The sequence below is a fragment of the Conger conger genome, chromosome 3 (assembly GCF_963514075.1).
Source record: "Conger conger chromosome 3, fConCon1.1, whole genome shotgun sequence".
NCBI classification, from domain to species: domain Eukaryota; kingdom Metazoa; phylum Chordata; class Actinopteri; order Anguilliformes; family Congridae; genus Conger; species Conger conger.
This window is the reverse complement of record NC_083762.1, coordinates 81,637,526-81,657,842: the sequence shown is the minus strand read 5'-3', so window position 1 is coordinate 81,657,842 and position 20,317 is coordinate 81,637,526. Positions and strand designations below refer to the sequence as shown.

The window sequence follows — 20,317 nt, the reverse complement described above, 5'->3', positions numbered from 1 at the left end:
CTGACTGGCAAAAAAAAACGGGAGCACATTACACCAGCACTGTCATCCCTACATTGGCTTCCTGTCCGTTACAGGATAAATTTTAAAATTTTATTATTTGTTTTTAAGGCAATGAATGGTCTAGCACCTACATACTTGTCTGAACTCCTCAATATGTATACCCCAGCTAGATCACTTAGATCATGCAATCAGCAACTTTTGGATGTCCCTATGTCGAGGAGAGCTAGGAGGGGTGACCGGGCCTTTGAGGTAGCTGGCCCCAAGTTGTGGAACAGCCTACCGCCACATATTAAATCTGCCCAAAACATAAGATATTTTTAAATCCCTGTTAAAAACCCACCTTTTTAGTGAGGCCTTTATGTCAGACATAAATGGGGAATCCAGATGATGTACTTGTATTTCATTTTATTTCATTTCATTTCATTTCATTTCATTTCATTTCATTTCATTTTATTTCATTTTATTTCATCTCATTTCATTTTATTTCATTTTATCTTTAATTTTATTGCCTGGTTTTGTTTTGTACAGCACTTTGGTCAACCATGGTTGTTTTAAATGTGCTTTATAAATAAAGTTTATTATTATTATTATTATTATCAACCATCGCTTTTACAATCAGATAAATTCCGAGCACTCAAAACAGTCTCAGCATTGTCCAGAGAAGCCAGTTGAAAGGTGTTACACCCAGAAGATCGCTCTTTCTCAGAATGCGGTACTGTTTCAATTATAAAAATAATAGCATTGAATACTCCAAAATAGTATTACTTTTAATGCTTGGCGATTTTTTAAAATCCATAAAAATCAAAGGTCGACTCAAATTACTTTCAAAATTCAACAATAATCATGAAAGCCACCTTTGCATGCATCTGTGCATATCGATTACGTGGGTATTTAGAATTATGGAATAGCAAACTAATTCACGATTCAGTTCAATACATGACACAATTTTAAAATCCATGAAAAAATAAAACTGCTTTCAGGAAAAAACATGCAATTCTTGAAGATCACTAACCATTTTATAAAAATGGCATTCATGCAATAATGCAATAAAGCAATAAAGTAATGCAATAATGTAACATTGATAATGTGATTTTTTGTAAGGTTGGGGAGGTGCGGAGAGCCAGGTGCGACTAAGGGGTAATCCCTTGTAAGCGGACACACAAACGTGCCCGCCACTAAGACCCCGGGGGGTAGGGGAGACAACTCTGCACAAATAAAAGGAAGAGCCCCAAATAACGGCTCTGAAAATAAAACTACCCTACAAAACTAGGGCGAAAATCACAAACCAAAAATGAGTGCGTAAATGCTAGCGCTCCTCTCCCGGACCGGGGAAAACCCAAAATAAAAGTACAACCCAGTATAAAAGACTGGGCGAACAAAAATAAAGATTCAGGAGACGCAGCTCCGAAATAACACACGAATCAAAATACAACGTCCCTCACCCACGGACTCACACGAGCCGAAAATAAAAAGAAACAAAGAACAAAAGAACCAAAAGGAAGGCGGTCGCAGTGTACACACACTTAGCACGCAGACCCCTTCCTTACCCTTTTTTTGAATACGAGCGGACCAGCACAATACCTGACTCTTTAGCTTAGCGTCTACCATGTGCCAAATACCGGCTTTAGGTAGCAGAGCGAACAGTGACACCGAAGCGAAGACTGAGGGGGAAATGCGGGCTTTAAATACCTTCAGGAGGTAGACATCACGTAAGCACTAATGACCACCAGGTGAAAGTAATAAGCCCCCTGATGGCCACAACCAGTACTACCTCCAACCCTGACATTTTTTTATCCTAGGAATTAGGAATTATGGGCAATTGTATTCAATACATGGCACTATTTAAAGATCTATAAAAAAATGTTTTACTCGAACTGTTTTCAGAAAATACGAAGTATACACTGAAGAGAATAATATCTATTCATATTATTGATTTTGTGACTTTTAATCGTCGGAATTGGGAATTATGGGATTGCAAAATCCTCCAAATTGGGAATTGTATTCAATATATGGGACGATTAAAAAAACGAGTAAAAGTTGCGCAATCAATCACATGTATACCTGCCATGGTGCTCTTCAAGGTCTAACTGGTATTTCCTGAAAACAATGTTTTAAAGATATTTTTGAATAGTGCCGTGTATTGAATACAATTGCCCATAATTCCAAATTCCTGCGGTAAAAATTCACATAATCAATGTCATACATATAATGGCTGGTAATCTTCAAGAATACCATGTATTTTTTTTCCTGAAAACAGTTCGCCTAATTTTTTCTTTCCAAATGTCAACGTTTCTCTTTCACGCATTCGTGTTGCCGTAATCTCCCAATTAGTTGTCTTATCTATCTACAGTATGTTCATAGACATTATTGACATGCAGAGTAGTTTCTATTACGTGATATCCCATCAACCCATATTTGACTAAACTTATATTTAATATGTCGGCGAGACGCAGTCTCTTAAGTTTCTCTGAAAATTTGTCTTCGTTGAGTAGCCTAGTCTATCAGAATATAATACCGTCTAAACAACGAATGCACAGATTAATTTCCACGAAAACACAATCCACGACATCCGTGATCACAGACTTATCCTCAGGAAGAAACACAGGATTTTATCAACCGCTCTCAGTAGGTGCGGTGCAGTAGAATTCGGTTTGTAGTTTACAGCCCTCGCGGTTGTTAGTATAGCCAACTGTAGATTAATCTTGCATATTTTCAAGATGGTTAAAAATCTCTGAAAAAGGTTCCGATTTCACACAGCAAATAATTATAATTAGCGACTAAAGCAAGTTGGAGTTCTTACCCAATTTGAAGTTCATGAAGATAAAAAATAACACCGTGATTCTGCAGCGTCTGCCTGCCATTGCTCACCTTCAGACTGGATTATTAAACGCAGTGAAGGTGAAGGTGAAGGACCTGTGAAAGTGAAAGCTGGGATGGGGTGACTATCAGAGATTTCTAATGTTTGACAAAGACACTGCAATGGTCACACTCACACTCACACTCACACATACTTACCCACACACACACTCACACAACACACGTACACACACACATACACATAAATACCCGCACACACACTCACACAACACACATACACACACACTCACACACGCATACACATACATACCCACATACACACACACTCACACACACATACATACTCTCACACACACTCACACATACACAACACACGTACACACAGCCACACTCACACACACATACATACATACCTGCACACACATTCACACACACATCCATACATACCCACACACACACTCAAACACACACACACACCCACTCACACACATACATACTCACACACACTCACACAACACACGTACACACACACACACACACACATACACATAAATACCCGCACACACACTCACACAACACATACACACACTCACACACGCATACACATACATACCCACATACACACACACACTCACACACACCTACACATACATACTCTCACACACACTCACACATACACATACTTACCCACACACACACTCACACAACACACGTACACACACCCACACTCACACACACATACATACATACCTGCACACACATTCACACACACATCCACATACATACCCACACACACACTCAAACACACACACACACCCACTCACACACATACATACATACCTGCACACACATTCACACACACATCCACATACATACCCACACACACACTCAAACACACACACATACACACTCACACTCACTCACACACACAACACAAATACACACACTCACACACATACATATCCACACACACACACACACTCACACACACATACACATACATATCCACACACACTCTCACACTCACTCACACTCACACCACACATACACACACTCATACACACACACACACACTCACAGAGCGATAGAGTGAGGGTTAGAAAGTGGTGAGGGGTGACAGGTCGCTTCTCGGAAAAAGACACACACTCACATACACATTGTGGCGCCCCGTGGGGAGAGAGAGACAGAGAGAGCAAGAGTAGTTCCTCAATCGGTAGTTTTAATGAGGTTCTGGTGTGCCTTCAGGGCACTTTTACAACGTCCCCAAACAATAAACTTCCTTTCTCAAAAAACGAAAAAAAAGTCACCGGCCAAAAAATTAGGTTTCCCGGTCCGTCGGTGGTTCGGGGTGGTCCGTGCCGGCGGCGCCTTTTGGTAGGGCCTCCGAAGACCCGCTTCCACCGTGGTGTCGTTATTGGCTTTCCCGTGGCTGTTTCCTCCTCACTGGGCTTCGCCTCCGTTTCCCTCCGTACTCAGCCCCGCTCTGTGGTTGCGCCTCGCCTTTTGTACGGCTCCGCTCTCTCTCGGAGTCGGTCCGGCTGCGCCTGTCCAATGAGAAGGGTTAATTGTCTCTTCCTCACATTCCCCACGCGTCTTTCCCCGTGTCGCTGGCCATGGTTCTGACTCTCCTCGCCGGCTCTCGCTCCGGTGCGGCTCTGTTAGATACGACCTGGGGAAATACACGTGGTTAATCACTTTTCCTAGCAGAAGCCGCCGGCGCACGGGCCGTTCCACACCAGTGGTGTACCGATTTCCGATCGGGCCACCACATTTCCTCCCCCTCAGCTCCACGCCCTCGGCGGGAGCGTCACCAAAGAGGCCCTCGTTCATCCGGGACAGGGCATCCGCGTTCCCTTGGAGTCTCCCGGCTCGGTGTTCCACCGTGAATTTAAAACTTTGTAGTTCTAAAAACCATCGGGTCACCCGGGCGTTAGTGTCCTTACACCGATACATCCATTGCAATGGGGCATGGTCAGTTATAAGGATAAATTCCCTTCCTACCAGATAGTATTTTAGCTTCCCAACTGCCCACCTTATGGCCAGGCACTCCTTCTCCACCGTGCTATAATTCCTCTCATGCTTCAGCAATTTCCGGCTGATATAGGTGATCGGGTGCTCGGTGGCGTCCTGGATCTGGGATAGGACCGCACCAAGTCCGGTTTCAGAGGCGTCGGTCTGCAAAACAAACTTTTGGGAGAAGTTAGGGGTGGTCAGTACTGGTTCATTCCCCAGGGCGGCCCTCAGGTCTAGGAAGGCGCGGTCGGCGGCTTCGGTCCATGTCACCGTGTGCCGGTGGTCTTTCTTGGTCAGCTCGTGCAAGGGGGCCGCTCTGGTGGCAAAGTCCGGTATAAACTGCCTATAGTACCCCACTAGGCCCAGGAATGTGCGCACTTGCCTTTTGGTGGTGGGTCGTGGCCAGTTGGTGATCCCGTCCACCTTTTGACTCTGGGGTCGGACGCACCCTCGTCCCACGGTGTGGCCCAGGTAGTCGGCCTCCTCCAGGCCCAGGCGACACTTAGCCGGGTTAGCTGTCAGGCCGGCTTCCCGGAGCGCCCCGAGCACCGCCTCCAGCCTCCTGAGGTGGCTTTCCCAATCAGCGCTGTGAATGACGATATCGTCGAGGTAGGCAGCAGCATACTCCCTGTGGGGCCTCAGCAGGTTGTCCATGAGCCTCTGGAAGGTGGCGGGGGCTCCATGCACTCCGAAGGGTAAGACGCGGTACTGGAACAGGCCATCCGGGGTGGCGAAAGCCGTCTTCTCCCTCGCCTGGGGGGTCAGCGGTACCTGCCAGTACCCCCGGGTGAGGTCCAGGGTGCTGAGGTAGCGAGCGGGTCCCAGCCGCTCGATCAGCTCGTCCACCCGGGGCATGGGGTAGGCGTCGTACCGGGAGATTTCGTTCAACCTCCGGAAGTCGTTGCAGAACCTCCAACTGCCGTCCGGTTTTGGGACCAACACTATCGGGCTGGACCAGGCGCTTTGGGATTCTTCTATGACCCCCAGGTCCAGCATCCTCGCCACCTCCTCCCGGATGGTCTGCCTTCTCGCCTCCGGGATCCGGTAGGGCCGCAGTCGAACCCTCCTTCCTGGCTCCGTGACGATGTCGTGGTGGACCTTGGTAGTCCGGCCCGGGAGGTGGGAGAGCACATCCCGGTGTTGACTCACCAGCTCGCGGAGGTCTTGGCGCTGCCGGTCGGTCAGCAGGTCTCCCGTGGCCACTTCTGGTGTTCCGGTGGCGCCGCCTGTGGTTAAGCAGAGGGGAGCAGGGTCGTGCACGGGTTCGTGCCACCTCTTTAGCAGGTTAATGTGGTACTTTTGGAGCTGGTGTCTCCGGCCCACCTGTCTTACCATGTAGTTCACTGGCCCCACCTTGGCTACTACTTCATAGGGCCCATGCCATTTGGCCAGAAATTTGCACTCATTGGTGGGGATCAGCACCATGACTTTATCCCCCGGCTGAAATTCTCTCACCTGGGCTGTTCGGTTGTACAGTCTAGCCTGCTCCTTCTGGGCCTGCTGCATGTGCTCCCGGACCATGGGCCAGATTTTTGCCATCCGCTGGTCCATAGCTTCCACATGTTCCAGGAGGGTGCGTTGTCGGGACGGCTGCTGCTCCCAGGCCTCCTTCGCGAGGTCCAGTAGCCCTCGGGGACGTCTCCCATACAGCAACTCGAAGGGCGCGTACCCCGTGGATGCCTGTGGGACCTCACGTATCGAAAATAATAGGTACGGTAATAAATGATCCCAGTCCTTACCGTCCGTTGTGATCATTTTCCTCAGCATTGACTTGAGGGTTTTGTTAAACCGCTCTACCAGCCCGTCGGTCTGGGGGTGGTAGACGGACGTCCTCACTTGTTGGACCCGGAGTAGGCGGCACATCTCCCTCATCACGCCCGACATGAAACAGGTCCCCTGGTCTGTCAGGACCTCTTCCGCAATCCCCACCCGGCTGAAGAGGAGGAACAGCTCCCTCGCGATGCTCTTCCCCGTCGCGGCCCGTAAGGGTACGGCCTCCGGGTAACGGGTGGCGTAATCAACGATTACCAGGATGTAGCGGTGACCCCGGCTGGACTTGGGCAGGGGTCCCACTATGTCCATAGCAATGCGGCGGAAGGGCACATCTATAATGGGGAGGGGGATTAAGGGATTGCGATACGTCACCCGGGGGCTGTGCAGTTGACACTCCGCACACTGTCGGCAGTAGTCCTCCACTGCCCGTTTGATGCCAGGCCAGTAAAAGCGAGATAGGATCCGCTCATACGTCTTCTCCCTTCCCAGGTGGGCCCCCAACAGGTGGGTGTGGGCGAGGTAGAGCACCTTGGAGGTGTGGCTCCGGGGTACCAGAAGTTGGTCCAGCTCTCCCGGGTCCCTGTTGCAGGTCCGATACAGCAGGTTATTCTGGACTTTAAAATACGGGTAGGCCGGTCTACTCACCCCGCCTTGTGGGACGCCCTCAATGTAAGCAGCGGCCCTCCAGGCCTGGGCGAGGAGGGGATCTTGCAGCTGGGCGGAGCCGAAGTCCGTTGGGGCCCTCTCTAGTTCGGGTTGAAACTCCGAAAACCCCCCCGCGCTACCCCCTTCCGCCTCCAGGGGTGGTGGTGGGTCCGGTCGCTCCGGGGCTGTATCCGTGCTCTCGGTAGGGGGTTGCGTGGTCGGTCCCCTCCCCCCTTGGGGCGAGATCTCCTCCTCCTCACTATCCCCGGCAGGGGCCACCCAAACCGGGTGGGGTTCCCGGTGGCCCTTCCGGCGGGGTCGGGGTGTGTGACTTGGCCTCTCCGAGGTCGCCCTCTCACTCCAGTAGCTGAGAAAGAGGGGGCAGTCTCTTCCCAGCAGCACCTCCACTGGGAGGCTCTCGACTACCCCCACCCTTCCCGTGAATTGACCTCTAGGGGTGATGATGGTTACCTCGGCGGTGGGGTAGCTTCGTACGTCGCCGTGGATGCAGGTGACGGCGATGTCCTCTCCCCGTCTCCCCCCTGCTAGGGTTGGTCTCACCAGGGTAATAGCACTCCCCGAGTCCAGCAAGGCCTCCGCGTCTTGACCCCCGATCCGGACGGGTAGCCTAGGGGCGGCAGTGCCCTTGTGGGCCCAGCACGTGGTGAGGTAGTGGCAGGGTCGGCCCGTCTCAGGTGCAGTGGCCATGGACTCCTCCCTCCCTGGGCAATCCCGGCTCAGGTGGCCCTCCCGGCCACAGGCGAAGCACCGTCTGGTCTCTCTCCGGCGGAGTCCCTCGTCCCTGTCGTCCGCTCTCCACCGTGGCCTGGTTGGTGGCTCCAGTCGGACCGCGCTTGGGGTTCTTCGGGGGCTTTCCGTTTTGGTTCCCCTGACCATCTCTTGGGCCACCTGGTGGTTCTCCAGGAGGTTGACCAGGGCATCAATGGAGCGGGGCCCCTGCTGGGCCACATATTTCTTGACGTCCGGGGCCAGGGCTCGGACACAGCGATCCAACACCACCCGGTCGAGCAGGGGCGGCCCGTCGCCCTCGACTAGCCAACTTTTGGTTAGCCTCCCCAGGCTCATCACCTGTCCTCGCGCCGGGAGGGCGGGGTCATAGGCCCATTGGTGGAACCGCTGTGCCCTGGCGGGGAGGCTGTAGCCATACTGGGCTAAGATGGTGGCTTTGAGGGTGGGGTAGTCGTGGGCTTCGGCCGGAGGCAGTCCCCGGTACGCCTTCTGGGCCTCCCCGCTGAGGAATGGGGCCAGGAGGGAGCCCCAGGCGCCTTGAGGCCACTTCTCCAGGTAAGCCGCCCGTTCGAAGGTCTCGAGGTAGGCCTCAATTTCATCGTCCGGGGTCTGCTTCAGCAGTACGTCTTTGGGCGTCCGGTGGTTTGTTGCCGGGCTGGACTTTTGGCACAGCTCCGCCACGGCTTTCTGCAGGGCGCCTTGTGACCGCAGTAGAGCGTTGATGGCGTCCTCCATTATTTTTTTTTTTTTTTTTTTTTTTTTTTTTTTTTTTTTTTTTTAATTGCTCTCTCTCTATAGCTGGGGTCTCTATGCCCGCATTCTCCACCATGTGTGGCGCCCCGTGGGGAGAGAGAGACAGAGAGAGCAAGAGTAGTTCCTCAATCGGTAGTTTTAATGAGGTTCTGGTGTGCCTTCAGGGCACTTTTACAACGTCCCCAAACAATAAACTTCCTTTCTCAAAAAACGAAAAAAAAGTCACCGGCCAAAAAATTAGGTTTCCCGGTCCGTCGGTGGTTCGGGGTGGTCCGTGCCGGCGGCGCCTTTTGGTAGGGCCTCCGAAGACCCGCTTCCACCGTGGTGTCGTTATTGGCTTTCCCGTGGCTGTTTCCTCCTCACTGGGCTTCGCCTCCGTTTCCCTCCGTACTCAGCCCCGCTCTGTGGTTGCGCCTCGCCTTTTGTACGGCTCCGCTCTCTCTCGGAGTCGGTCCGGCTGCGCCTGTCCAATGAGAAGGGTTAATTGTCTCTTCCTCACATTCCCCACGCGTCTTTCCCCGTGTCGCTGGCCATGGTTCTGACTCTCCTCGCCGGCTCTCGCTCCGGTGCGGCTCTGTTAGATACGACCTGGGGAAATACACGTGGTTAATCACTTTTCCTAGCAGAAGCCGCCGGCGCACGGGCCGTTCCACACCAGTGGTGTACCGATTTCCGATCGGGCCACCACAACATACATACCCACAAACACACTCACACACACACACATACACACTCACACTCACTCACACACACAACACAAATACACACACTCACACACATACATATCCACACACACACACACACACACTCACACACACATACACATACATATCCACACACACTCTCACACTCACTCACACTCACACCACACATACACACACTCATACACACACACACACACTCACAGAGCGATAGAGTGAGGGTTAGAAAGTGGTGAGGGGTGACAGGTCGCTTCTCGGAAAAAGAGTCAAAGTCCAGGGCTGGTGAATAATCCTTTTTTTACATTTTATTTCAATAATATCTTTGTCCAGAAGAGGAATACACAAGACAAAGCTAGAAACTAGAACGATAAACATCTCTTGGTCGTTCCAATCTTTATACCTTTTTCAAAACTCGTCATCGGAAGGGGGGCTGTTCTGTCGAAGGTCAAAAAAAGAGGCCCCTCCCAACTGTCACTTGTTCTAGGTTTTACTGATAAATTGCTAAGTATCTTCGCATGGTGTGTTTATTTTTTGCATTATGCATTTAACTCTAGTTAAGATTAGCTGATACATATTATCATTCATTAGTACAATAAACCATAACAAAAACTATATAGTTGTCAATACATGCTTATTCTCTGGTGTACATGTTACAGGTTAACATAAATATTTGTAGGAGGACAGTCTCTTCCTTTGACGTATATAGGCTTCACATTTGACATTGGTTCCGGTTAACCTGGTTCTCTTCCAAAACAAGCTTTTAAAATAAGGCCTATCAAGGCGCAAATATGGATTACATTCAAACTGCATAAATTCAGCAGACGAGCAAACTTGTGCCTATTGGGTCATAAATTCAAATTTACAAAAGCAGAAGTTCAAACAGGCCTGTCACTGCATTACATTACATTACATTACATGGCATTTAGCAGACGCTCTTAAACACAAGTATAAGTGCGAAGAGGACCTGAGAGGACAGTACAGCTCTGAGTCCTAGTGTAAACATACAGAGAATCAGAACCCTTTAAGAGTACAATCAACAACAATTACAGCTTTTTACAATCAGCTTTTTACACTAATTTCAGAACCTTGAGGTCACGTTTCAAAACTGTAGACACAAAACTGAAAACGGATAATCAAAATGCATTTTTCAAAACTCTAATCGTTCACGCAACCAGAAGCAGACACGGGGGGGGGGAATGGCAGGTTTAATGAAGGCTGACGAAGGGCAGACAGAGCGGAATCAAAACACAGGCCAAGATAAAAAACCAGGGGGTCAGTCCACACAAGGCAGAGGTACAGATATCCACAACAACCAAAGAAGAGTCCAGGGAAGCAGGCAGGGGTCAAACAGGAAATCCAGATACAAAAATAAACAAGACAGAATGCCACAAGGGCAAGGGCTCAGGAAAACAAGGGCTCGGGAACAAAGGGGCTAGAACTGGGGGAAGGAAGAAAGGGCTCAGGACTCCAAAACAGGACAAGACGATCTAGCAAGGTGCAACTGAAAAGGTGAGACGGGTGTGTGGGGGGGGGGGGGGGGGGGTTGGACCCAAAAGGCACAACTCAGACAAAAGGGGTGTAATAAAGTACCGTCAGGGACTTATTCAGGGAATGTCCAGTGAGCGTAGTCAAAAAACAAGCAAAGTTCAAACACGTGAGATCCAGCCAAAACCAAAGTACAGTACCGAGGGAGAAGGCAGTCTCGTAATCGGTACACCACGCTAAAAGTGCAGTACCCAGGAAAGCGGTCAGCGGGTCAGTAGTGCAGACGGACGGCAGGCAGGCTCGGGGTCAATGACAGGAGAGAGAAAGCGTGAACGCAAGGTTTACAGAAAGAGACAAAAAAGTGTATGCTAAACAATGAATGGAACATAACATGAAACAACATAAATTGTGACATAACAAGTTTGCAAAACAGTGACATAAATAAACTATATAATGTGACATCATAAGACTAGAAAATACATTGTAAGAACTAAACATGACATGTAACATGACATGACAATGAAATGTAACAAGAAATAAAACATAAAAACATGGCGAGACTAGACTAACATAATAGTGACATGACAATAGTATAACTAAGACAAAAACTAAACATGAAACCTGACAAAAGGACAGGTATAAATACACATTACATTACATTAATGCTGCCTATCTGTGAGTCACCTGCACATTACAGCACATTACATTGCATTAATGGCATTTGGCAGACGCTCTTATCCAGAGCGACGTACAACAAAGACAGGGGAATGAGACAAACTGGGTGGGGCATGGGAGTGAGGGCGGTCTAACAAATAACCATCAGACACATGAAAGGGTAATAGCACAATAACGAGGGGGAAACGAAAACGCGGACTGGATTCACAAAGACACACATGTAATACAAACGGCTCCGGACTAGGGAGTAGACAATTGCACAGAATCAAGAGATGTAGAGATACATGTGCGAATACTTTGCTAAAACTAAGCAAGAAATCAGTGATAGAATAGGGAGGCGGAGTTACAGAACAGAATTGAAACTGGAGATGCGTTAGTAAATTAGTTAAATGATTTAAATCACAAATACCCTAAACTAGTGAATGTTAGTTTGTTAGTTAGACAAACATATTAGTGTGTTAGTATAATTAGTACTGTACAAATTCTGTGTCAGTTGGGATTAGTATATTAGTGCTATGTATAAATATGAAATGGAGAGAAAGCAGGAAGTAAGGAATGCTCGTAAACATTCAGATGCAGACATCACAGGGGAAGACGAGTGCAAAGACGAATGAATATAAACAGAACCAGACATGAATATGAACAATAATAAACAATGATAAACTAAGACAGAATTCAGGGACATAACATAAACACTTTTTTCAATTGCTTGGCCAAAATATACATAAGCAAAAAAACTTTTGTTCGCTGAACCAAATCACTTGTTCACAATGACGCAACCTAACGTTCAAAGTATTAGCATTTCAAAGTGAAATACACACATTACATTTGAAAACAACGCATCTAACTACCCACTATTCAAAATGAAAAGTAACTGCAACATTACTCCTTAAGCATTTTATGGAAACTGAATTCTTGTAACAACCATATTTCCATATTAGATTATGAATGTTTTAGGATAAATAAATAAATTGACACCAATTACTTAATTCAGTTAAATTCAGTTACATAATTCAGTTAAATTATGACTGAATGTAAGATTTCCTCACTATCCTTTGTCACAGGGCTTTTCAACATTTTTTGGTGCTCAAATAACTAATGATTGATTTTAGATAGTGTTAAGAGCAGGAGTAAGGATGTGTATCCACCTGCAACAACATAGCGACAACATGGAGCAGTCAGATGATCCATGTTAGAATAGAGATCAAGCAGTGAGAGGAGGAGGAAGAGGAAGAAGAGGAGGAGGTCAATGGAATGGCAGACAACAGGTACTCCTTCAGAGAGGTAGCCTTGTTTCTCATCTTACAGGTGGTGGAGGTAGGGGGGGTTAAGTGGTAAAGGACAGTGACTTTCACTGCAGTTGAGGATTTCTTTCTCACTCTGTATCTGTAATGTTGTTGCTATGATTACAGTTTTTTGCTGCAAACATGTCTCAAGGGGAAAGCACCAGCACTAGATTTCTTTTGTCAATCATAGAACAATGACCTAAAACACTACAGTTTTTTCACTTCGACCCTAATCTCACACACTTGTGCTCAATTTTCAAGACCTTTGACACAACACTCATAATGGTGTGCTACTGTAATGCCACTGGTTGTTATGGTTTTTTACAATCACTTGAACACTAATTTCAGAACCTTGAGGTAATTTTTCAAAACTGTAGACACAAAACTCAAAACCGACAATCAAAACTCAAAACACTTTTTTCAATGACTTGGATACAATATACATAAACCAAAAACCATTTGTTCGCTGAATCAAATCACTTGTAACATGTATATTTCATTTTGAAATGCTAATACTTTGATCTTGAAGTTGTGTCATTGTGATTTGACTCAGCGAACAAATGGTCCAAGCAACTGAAAAAAAGTTTTAAAGTTTTCACTTCAAGGTTCTGAAATGAGTGTCCAAGTGATTTAAAAACAATAAATGAAAAATAAAGAAACATTTAAATCATACAGATTTCTTTGTGGGTTACACATTTTGATTATTCAAAAGATATATGATAATTAGCTCAAAAGATATATATGTTTTACTTATGGCAATCAGAACTTTTTAATAAGTCCTTTATTCACGGCCCCTCAAGGGGGAAACTCACTCAACCACCACCAATGTGTAGCACCCACCTGGGTGATGCAACGGCCGCCATTTTGTGCCAGAACGCTCACCACACAGCTGAGGTGGAAATTGCCAATTTAATCGGGATGATTAGGTGGCAGGTTGAAAGAGCCAGTTTCTGAATTTAGCCAGGACACTGGGGAACACTCTACTCTTTGTGAATGGTGTCGTGGGATCTGTAATGGCCACAGGACCTCGGTTCAATGTCTCATCCGAAATGTCTGTGTATTCTTTGGAAGTTATGCAAATCTGAAGTTATGAATCTCTCTCTATTAAGCGGGTAGTTGGTCTGTGGTGAAGAGGACAGGGTCTGTGACAGTAAGTGACTTACTGACACCTCTCCCACTGACAGCCTCCTGGTCTCCAGTGTCCATGCCCACTGACAGCCTCCTCGTCTCCAGTGTCCATGCCCACTGACAGCCTCCTGGTCTCCGGGGGCTACAAGAGTCTGAGACAGGCCTGCATGGTGTCCAGGGGCTAAAAGAGTCTGTGTCATGAGTCATGTGATTGGCTGAGTGTTGGTATCTCTAAAATGGTCATGTGATTTAGGGTCATGGTCTCCTATAGCTTTCCATACTGTGTGCTTTGACTTTGCCCAGGGGTTTAGGGGGTTAGCTAGGATCTGGGGGGTGTAGGGGCTGTAAAGAATGTGGGGGGGTGTAGGGGCTGTAAGGGGTGTAGGGGGTTTAGGGGTTATAAGGGGTTTAGGGGGTCTTTAGGGAGTGTTTTTGGGGGAGACTTCACCCCTCTGTCCTGAGACTCCTTCTCCTCCTCTCTTCCTGCTTCCTCTTCCTCTGCCTCAGAGGTCTTGGGGAGCTCCAGGGCTGGATCTGCTGTTGGGGTCTCATCTCCTCCCTCTCCTGCCCGACTGGGCTGAGCTTCTCCCTCATCTTTACCTCCATCCTGCCCCCTCCTCTCCTCTCTCTGCCTCTGGGATCCTGCTGTCTGATTGGCTCCTGCTGTTTCCTCTTCCTCTTCTTCATTCTCTTTGTATTTGTCTTCCCTCTTGCTTCTCGTCCTGGTGTCCTCTTCATGTCCTGTGTTGGGTGGAGCAGCAGATGGGGTGCAGGTGGTGTCCTCTTCATGTCCTGTTTTGGGTGGAGCAGCAGATGGGGTGTGGGTGGTGTCCTGTTCATGTCCTGTTTTGGGTGGAGCAGCAGATGGGGTGTGGGTGGTGTCTTCTTCATTCCCTGTTTTGGGTGGAGCAGCAGATGGGGTGTGGGTGGTGTCCTGTTCATGTCCTGTTTTGGGTGGAGCAGCAGATGGGGTGTGGGTGGTGTCCTCTTCATTCCCTGTTTTGGGTGGAGCAGCAGATGGGGTGTGGCTGGTGTCCTCTTCATTTCCTGTTTTGGGTGGAGCAGCAGATGGGGTGTGGGTGGTGTCCTCTTCATGTCCTGTTTTGGGTGGAGCAGCAGATGGGGTGTGGGTGGTGTCCTCTTCATGTCCTGTTTTGGGTGGAGCAGCAGATGGGGTGTGGGTGGTGTCCTCTTCATTTCCTGTTTTGGGTGGAGCAGCAGATGGGGTGTGGGTGGTGTCCTCTTCATGTCCTGTTGTGGGTGGAGTAGCAGATGGGGTGTGGGTGGTGTCCTCTTCATGTCCTGTTTTGGGTGGAGCAGCAGATGGGGTGTGGGCTCCTGCTGTCTGATTGGCTCCTGTTCTTCTTCGATGGTCAGGGTTCTGAACTGGACTGCTCAGGGCTTCAAATCCCTTCACTCTTTCCTTAACTTTTACTGTAGAAACACAGGAAACATCTGCATGTGGTGAATACTGTACAAACACGAGAGGCTCACAGGTGAGTATCTGATCCTGCTTTCTATCAAGGACATTGAAATTAAGGACTGTAAACACAGGCAGAGGGTGAGTCAACATGTCAGTGAGCCTTTTTCAATGATAGGAAGGGATTTACAATGGTCTTTAAATATATAAAAATATTACCTACCTTTATCAAATCATTCAACTCAAGACAGTTTTTTCCAACTCATTCAATTTAGGCCTTGAAATATTCTGTGAGTTTTTCAGGTGCTTTCCTGACCTCAATGATCCCACCCCTGAAGTGATACCTTTGTTTCATTTTGAGACACGGTGTTCTTACCTGGAGCTTCCTCAGTGTCAGCTGGTAAAAGATTTTCTGTTTCAGACATTTGGTTTGCTTCTGTTTCTCCCTGGAGTATGCTTCTTTCTGAAGCTCATGAAAATTAATACATGAGATTAGAATACATTTTGGCATGGAGTCCTGTAAAGGCTAAAACTAGTATTCATTAAGATATTTATTTTTCAGGGCACGTCCAGTTACAGTTGTGTTTTAAATGCAGTCAAAGTAACAGTAGCAGTGACATCATCACCTGCAGCTCTAAGTCCAGAGTGAGTAACACTGTTCTACAGCTTACCTTCCATTCCAGCTTCAACATCTTGCCCTTTCAGTCCTGTCTTTTCTACAATATGAGAATATGAAATGTTATGTACTGCTTGTGTTTCACAGTACTATAATCATTCATCACCATAATGTTTACAACTTAGCCTCAGATTGAACTTCAATATCCTTTTCCCTTTGTCCTTCGACAATGTAAGCATATGATGATTATTATTAGTCATGATATATTTAGGGTAATGTATGTACTTTGAAAGTCCCACAGTATTAGAGTGCTTGTGCTGATTTTATGATGACAACCTGCAATCCTGCTGAATCCAGTCCTGAGTAACTGCTTCAGAAACAGTGGGATCTGCACATTCATTCACTTATTGATATAACTGAATGTGTTATTTGGAAGGACACTTACTTTTGTAGCACTTCTTATAGTAAATGAATCCCACAATGATGGTGATGATGATGATGGTGATGATGATGATGAGGACAATGACTAAGGGAATGATGACAGAGGAACTTTCTAAACACAGAAAGAAAAACAGAACATGTTAGAAAAAGATACGAGACAAAGCTCAACCATTTTGATCCATTTAAACATGGGATTCACAGGACCCACAGGATTCCCATCATCTTTCTCCCACAAAACTGGACAGTAGAGGTGTGTAACCACAGGGGAACTGCAGCACATGAACACCTTTTAACCTTTGTTTCAAATGCAGTGTGTTCAGCTGGAGTTACAACCTCAGGTTTAAACCCCTGGACCACAGAACTGCATTACAATTGGAGCAGCTGTCCAAACCTGTGAAGTGAGGATTAGCTGTTGCAGCAGGACAGCAGGCCTGTGATCAGGCCCTACATGGCTGTGTGGCCTTACCTGGTGCAGGGAAGCAGCTCTTTACAGGAAACTCTGTTCTGCTCTCACTCACAGGGTTGTTGAGCACACAGGTGTAGACTGAGTCAGATGTCTCTGCTGCCTCTATCTTCAGCTGGGGCCCTGGCTGGGGCTCTATGGCAGGCCCCTCCCACCTGTACTGAGTGGCAGGTCTGTCGTCCCCAGAGCACAGCAGGGTTACTGAGGTCCTGTTCACCTGGCAGGTGACTGTAGGTTTATCTACAGCATCTACATGGGACACAAAGGCTTCTTACTTACCACTCAGTTTACTTTAGCATTTAATTAATTGTAACACAATTCATATAAGTGTCAATACACAAAGCATAAGAGATATTAAAAGATGCTTTTCATAGTTTTATTTTATTTACAGCCTGCATACCCCACAAAATGATTGAAAGTGTATCTTAGTTTTTGAGGTCATAATACCTACAGTACATCTCTCTGATGAAAGCCCCTAATGAACTGGGTTGGGTCCTTCTGTAGAACAAACTCACCAAACACTGTCACATTCTGATGATGGTATTTCAGTTCTCCTTTGACCTGCAGCTCACCCACATACTCCCCACTGTCAGACTCTCTGAGATGTTTGAGGGTCAGGGCTCCTGTTGTGACATCCAGGATTGTCCGTCCTTTAAACTCCCTGTATTCTCTCACCGTCTTCTGGTCAAATTCAACCACCTTGTCCTTATTCAACCTCCACAAGACTTCCTCCATGGGACCCTGAACATTTGGCTGTAGTGTGAAGTTCCCATTAGAATGGACAATGAGTTCAGGTGTGAAATAACCTGCAGGAAAGGGAAGTACAGTCAGGTCCATAAATATTTGGACATTGACAAAGTTATTGTTGTTTTATCTGTCTACCACAGGATATTGGAGTTGGAAGTAAATAATGAATATGAGCTCTAAGTGCAGACTTTCAGCTTTAATTTGAAGGTATTTACATCTAAAACTTTTGGCCCTTTTTATACATTGTCCCCCCAATTTTAGGGGCTCAAAAATAATTGGACAAATTAACATCATAGATTAAATTGTCTTTTAATACTTGGTTGTATATCCTTTGCATTCCATGACTTCCTGAGGTGCGTGACCTATCAACATCAGAGTGTGGATATCTCATTTTCAGGTTGTCTTAATTGACAATGTGTATCAAAGACAATCACATGGTTAAAAATAACCATTTATTTTTTATTTTTATCCTTATTACAATGACCACTTTCTGAATTAAGTGCTTCCTAGGAATCTTTCTCTGTCTCTCCCAGCAGACAGACAGCCTTTGACCTTAATGTCTCTGCTTCTCCTGGAAGGGGGTAGCTAGCACATCCCAATCTTACAGCAAGCCAACAAGGGGTATTCAGAAGACAAAATACTGATAAATGTTAGTGGCCAGCTTCATGTCTTTCTGTTTTGGTGAAGCCCCCCCTTCTGGAAAAGTGTGTTTAAGAGTCTAACTCTGAGTTCCGTACGGCACTAAGGACCCAGACGCAGACCACAGGATAATCCAAAAAACGTTGTATTTATTTCCAAGTTCAAGGCAAGAGATCCAAGAAACAAAACAGAAAGCAAAATAATAGCCGGGTAAACAAGGGTAAAAATCCAGGTAATCAAAGGGCACGAAGGTACAAAAGGGCTAAGGCAGAAAACAAAGTCACAAAACAAAGCAAATAATCAAAACCAAGAAAGCAGATGGGCAAACAAAACCAGAGTGCAAGGCAAAGGGGTGTCTTCAGGAATCTCAAAAATAGGCATACAAGGAAATCGGCACTATAAATTCCTTGTCAGAACGTCATAATGATCAAATTATTATTATAAACAAATGGCCCTAAACAATTACCCTAAACAAATAGACACCAGGTGGGGAAACATAATATGGCAATAACACCATATCAGGTTTGTTACGGATCAAACCTCAATCCACAACATAAACAAGACGCCAACGAGAAGAGGGCTCGAGTCTCGGGTTTTTAATGACAAAAATAGGGATTTACAACAAGTAAGAATGAATAAGTATTTAAATTAAGAGTCCAGAACGAAGTTAAGCGTCAAAAAAAATAGCGAATGGGGTCCAAGAGAGCGGGGACCAGCAGCTCAGACAGCGGGAGCAGGAACAGAAGGCGTGGGATGGACCGTCTTTCACAAGCATGCGTCGCATGCATCGCTCCGTCTTCACCTGCGCACAGGTATATTATATAGGCCCCGCCTGCCAGGTCTCAGGACACGGGTTGGCACAGAGATAATTGGCAGGGGCACGCACTGTCCTATGTTTGTGGCCATGGCTACCAGCAGAGGGAGCCAAGCCAACCTTACTGTATTAGGTGACCACATTACATTACATTGATGGCATTTGGCAGACGCTCTTGTCCAGAGCGACATACAACAAAGTGCATACCCGTAACCAGGGATAAGTGCGCTGAAAGACCCTAGAGGGAAGTACAATTTCAACTGCTACCTGTACAACAAAGATAAGGACCAGGGCCTATTTTTTTCTTTTTTTCTTTTTAAACGAACAAATAAACAAACAAAGCAAGTGACCAAACTTAACTATCCAAACACTGCTTACCTAGCCAACTAAAAATACCAAAACACAAACTAAATCACAAAGACAACAATTAAGGTTCACAGGGAGGTAGGGAGGGACGGGGAGAGGTGCTGCTTGAAGAGGTGCGTCTTCAGTTTGTCAAGACGCGCCAAGCGGCCTGTGGAGGCTGAACGAAGAGGTCTGGCAGGGGTGTAGGGTCTAATGATTTTTTGTAGGTAAGCTGGGGAAGACCCCTTAACTGCTTGGAAGGCTAGCACCAATGTTTTGAATTTGATGCGAGCCATGACAGGCAGCCAGTGGAGGGAAGTAAGCAGGGGGGTGACGTGTGAGTATTTGGGAAGGTTGAAGAGCAGACAAGCTGCTGCATTCTGGAGGAGTTGGAGGGGTCTGATGGCGGACGCTGGGAGGCCAGCCAAGAGGGAATTGCAGTAGTCCAGGCGGGACAGAACCATCGCTTGGACCAGGAGCTGGATCGAGTAGGGGGTGAGAAAGGGGCGCATTCTCCGTATGTTGTATGGGAAGAACCTGCATGACCAGGTCACCGCCGCAATGTTCTCGGAGAGGGACAGTCTGCTGTCCATCACCATGCCGAGGTTCCTTTCACTGGGTGATGGCGTAAATGTGGTATCCCCGAGGGAAATGGAGAGATCCAGATGGGGAGAGGTATTAGCAGGGATGACCACCAAGTACAGGGGATGCGTAACAAGTTGGAGACGAAAACGCGGACTGGATGCACGTTAACAAACATGTAAAACATACGGCTCCGGATTAGGGAGTAGACATTTACATAGATT

General features: G+C 47.0%; 2 protein-coding genes across 2 annotated transcripts; both read right to left on the bottom strand.

The window, feature by feature from the left end:
* Positions 1–3,995: 3,995 nt before the first annotated feature.
* Positions 3,996–8,733, bottom strand: LOC133123682 (uncharacterized). The gene is made up of 2 exons (XM_061234160.1): positions 4,850–8,733; positions 3,996–4,361 (listed from the first exon to the last, which is right to left on the bottom strand). The coding sequence occupies exons 1-2, from the start codon at positions 8,731–8,733 to the stop codon at positions 4,229–4,231; spliced, it is 4,017 nt and encodes a 1,338-aa protein (XP_061090144.1). The 3' UTR covers positions 3,996–4,228.
* A 5,324-nt stretch (positions 8,734–14,057) lies between these two features.
* Positions 14,058–15,905, bottom strand: LOC133123681 (uncharacterized). The gene is made up of 3 exons (XM_061234159.1): positions 15,823–15,905; positions 14,889–15,460; positions 14,058–14,168 (listed from the first exon to the last, which is right to left on the bottom strand). Exons 1-3 carry the CDS (start codon positions 15,869–15,871, stop codon positions 14,058–14,060), a joined length of 732 nt encoding a protein of 243 aa, XP_061090143.1. The 5' UTR covers positions 15,872–15,905.
* Positions 15,906–20,317: the final 4,412 nt, after the last annotated feature.

Excerpts from the sequence above, each read along its gene's own strand:
- LOC133123682 (XM_061234160.1), bottom strand. The coding sequence starts at position 8,733 with ATGGAGGACGCCATCAACGCTCTACTGCGGTCACAAGGCGCCCTGCAG. Across the intron at positions 4,362-4,849 it reads AAGGAGTGCCTGGCCATAAG|GCGCAGCCGGACCGACTCCG; the intron begins GTGGGCAGTTGG and ends CTCATTGGACAG.
- LOC133123681 (XM_061234159.1), bottom strand. The coding sequence starts at position 15,871 with ATGTCTGAAACAGAAAATCTTTTACCAGCTGACACTGAGGAAGCTCCA. Across the intron at positions 15,461-15,822 it reads TGACACTGAGGAAGCTCCAG|TAAAAGTTAAGGAAAGAGTG; the intron begins GTAAGAACACCG and ends GTGTTTCTACAG. Across the intron at positions 14,169-14,888 it reads ACACCACCCACACCCCATCT|CCCCCGGAGACCAGGAGGCT; the intron begins GCTGCTCCACCC and ends AGACTCTTGTAG.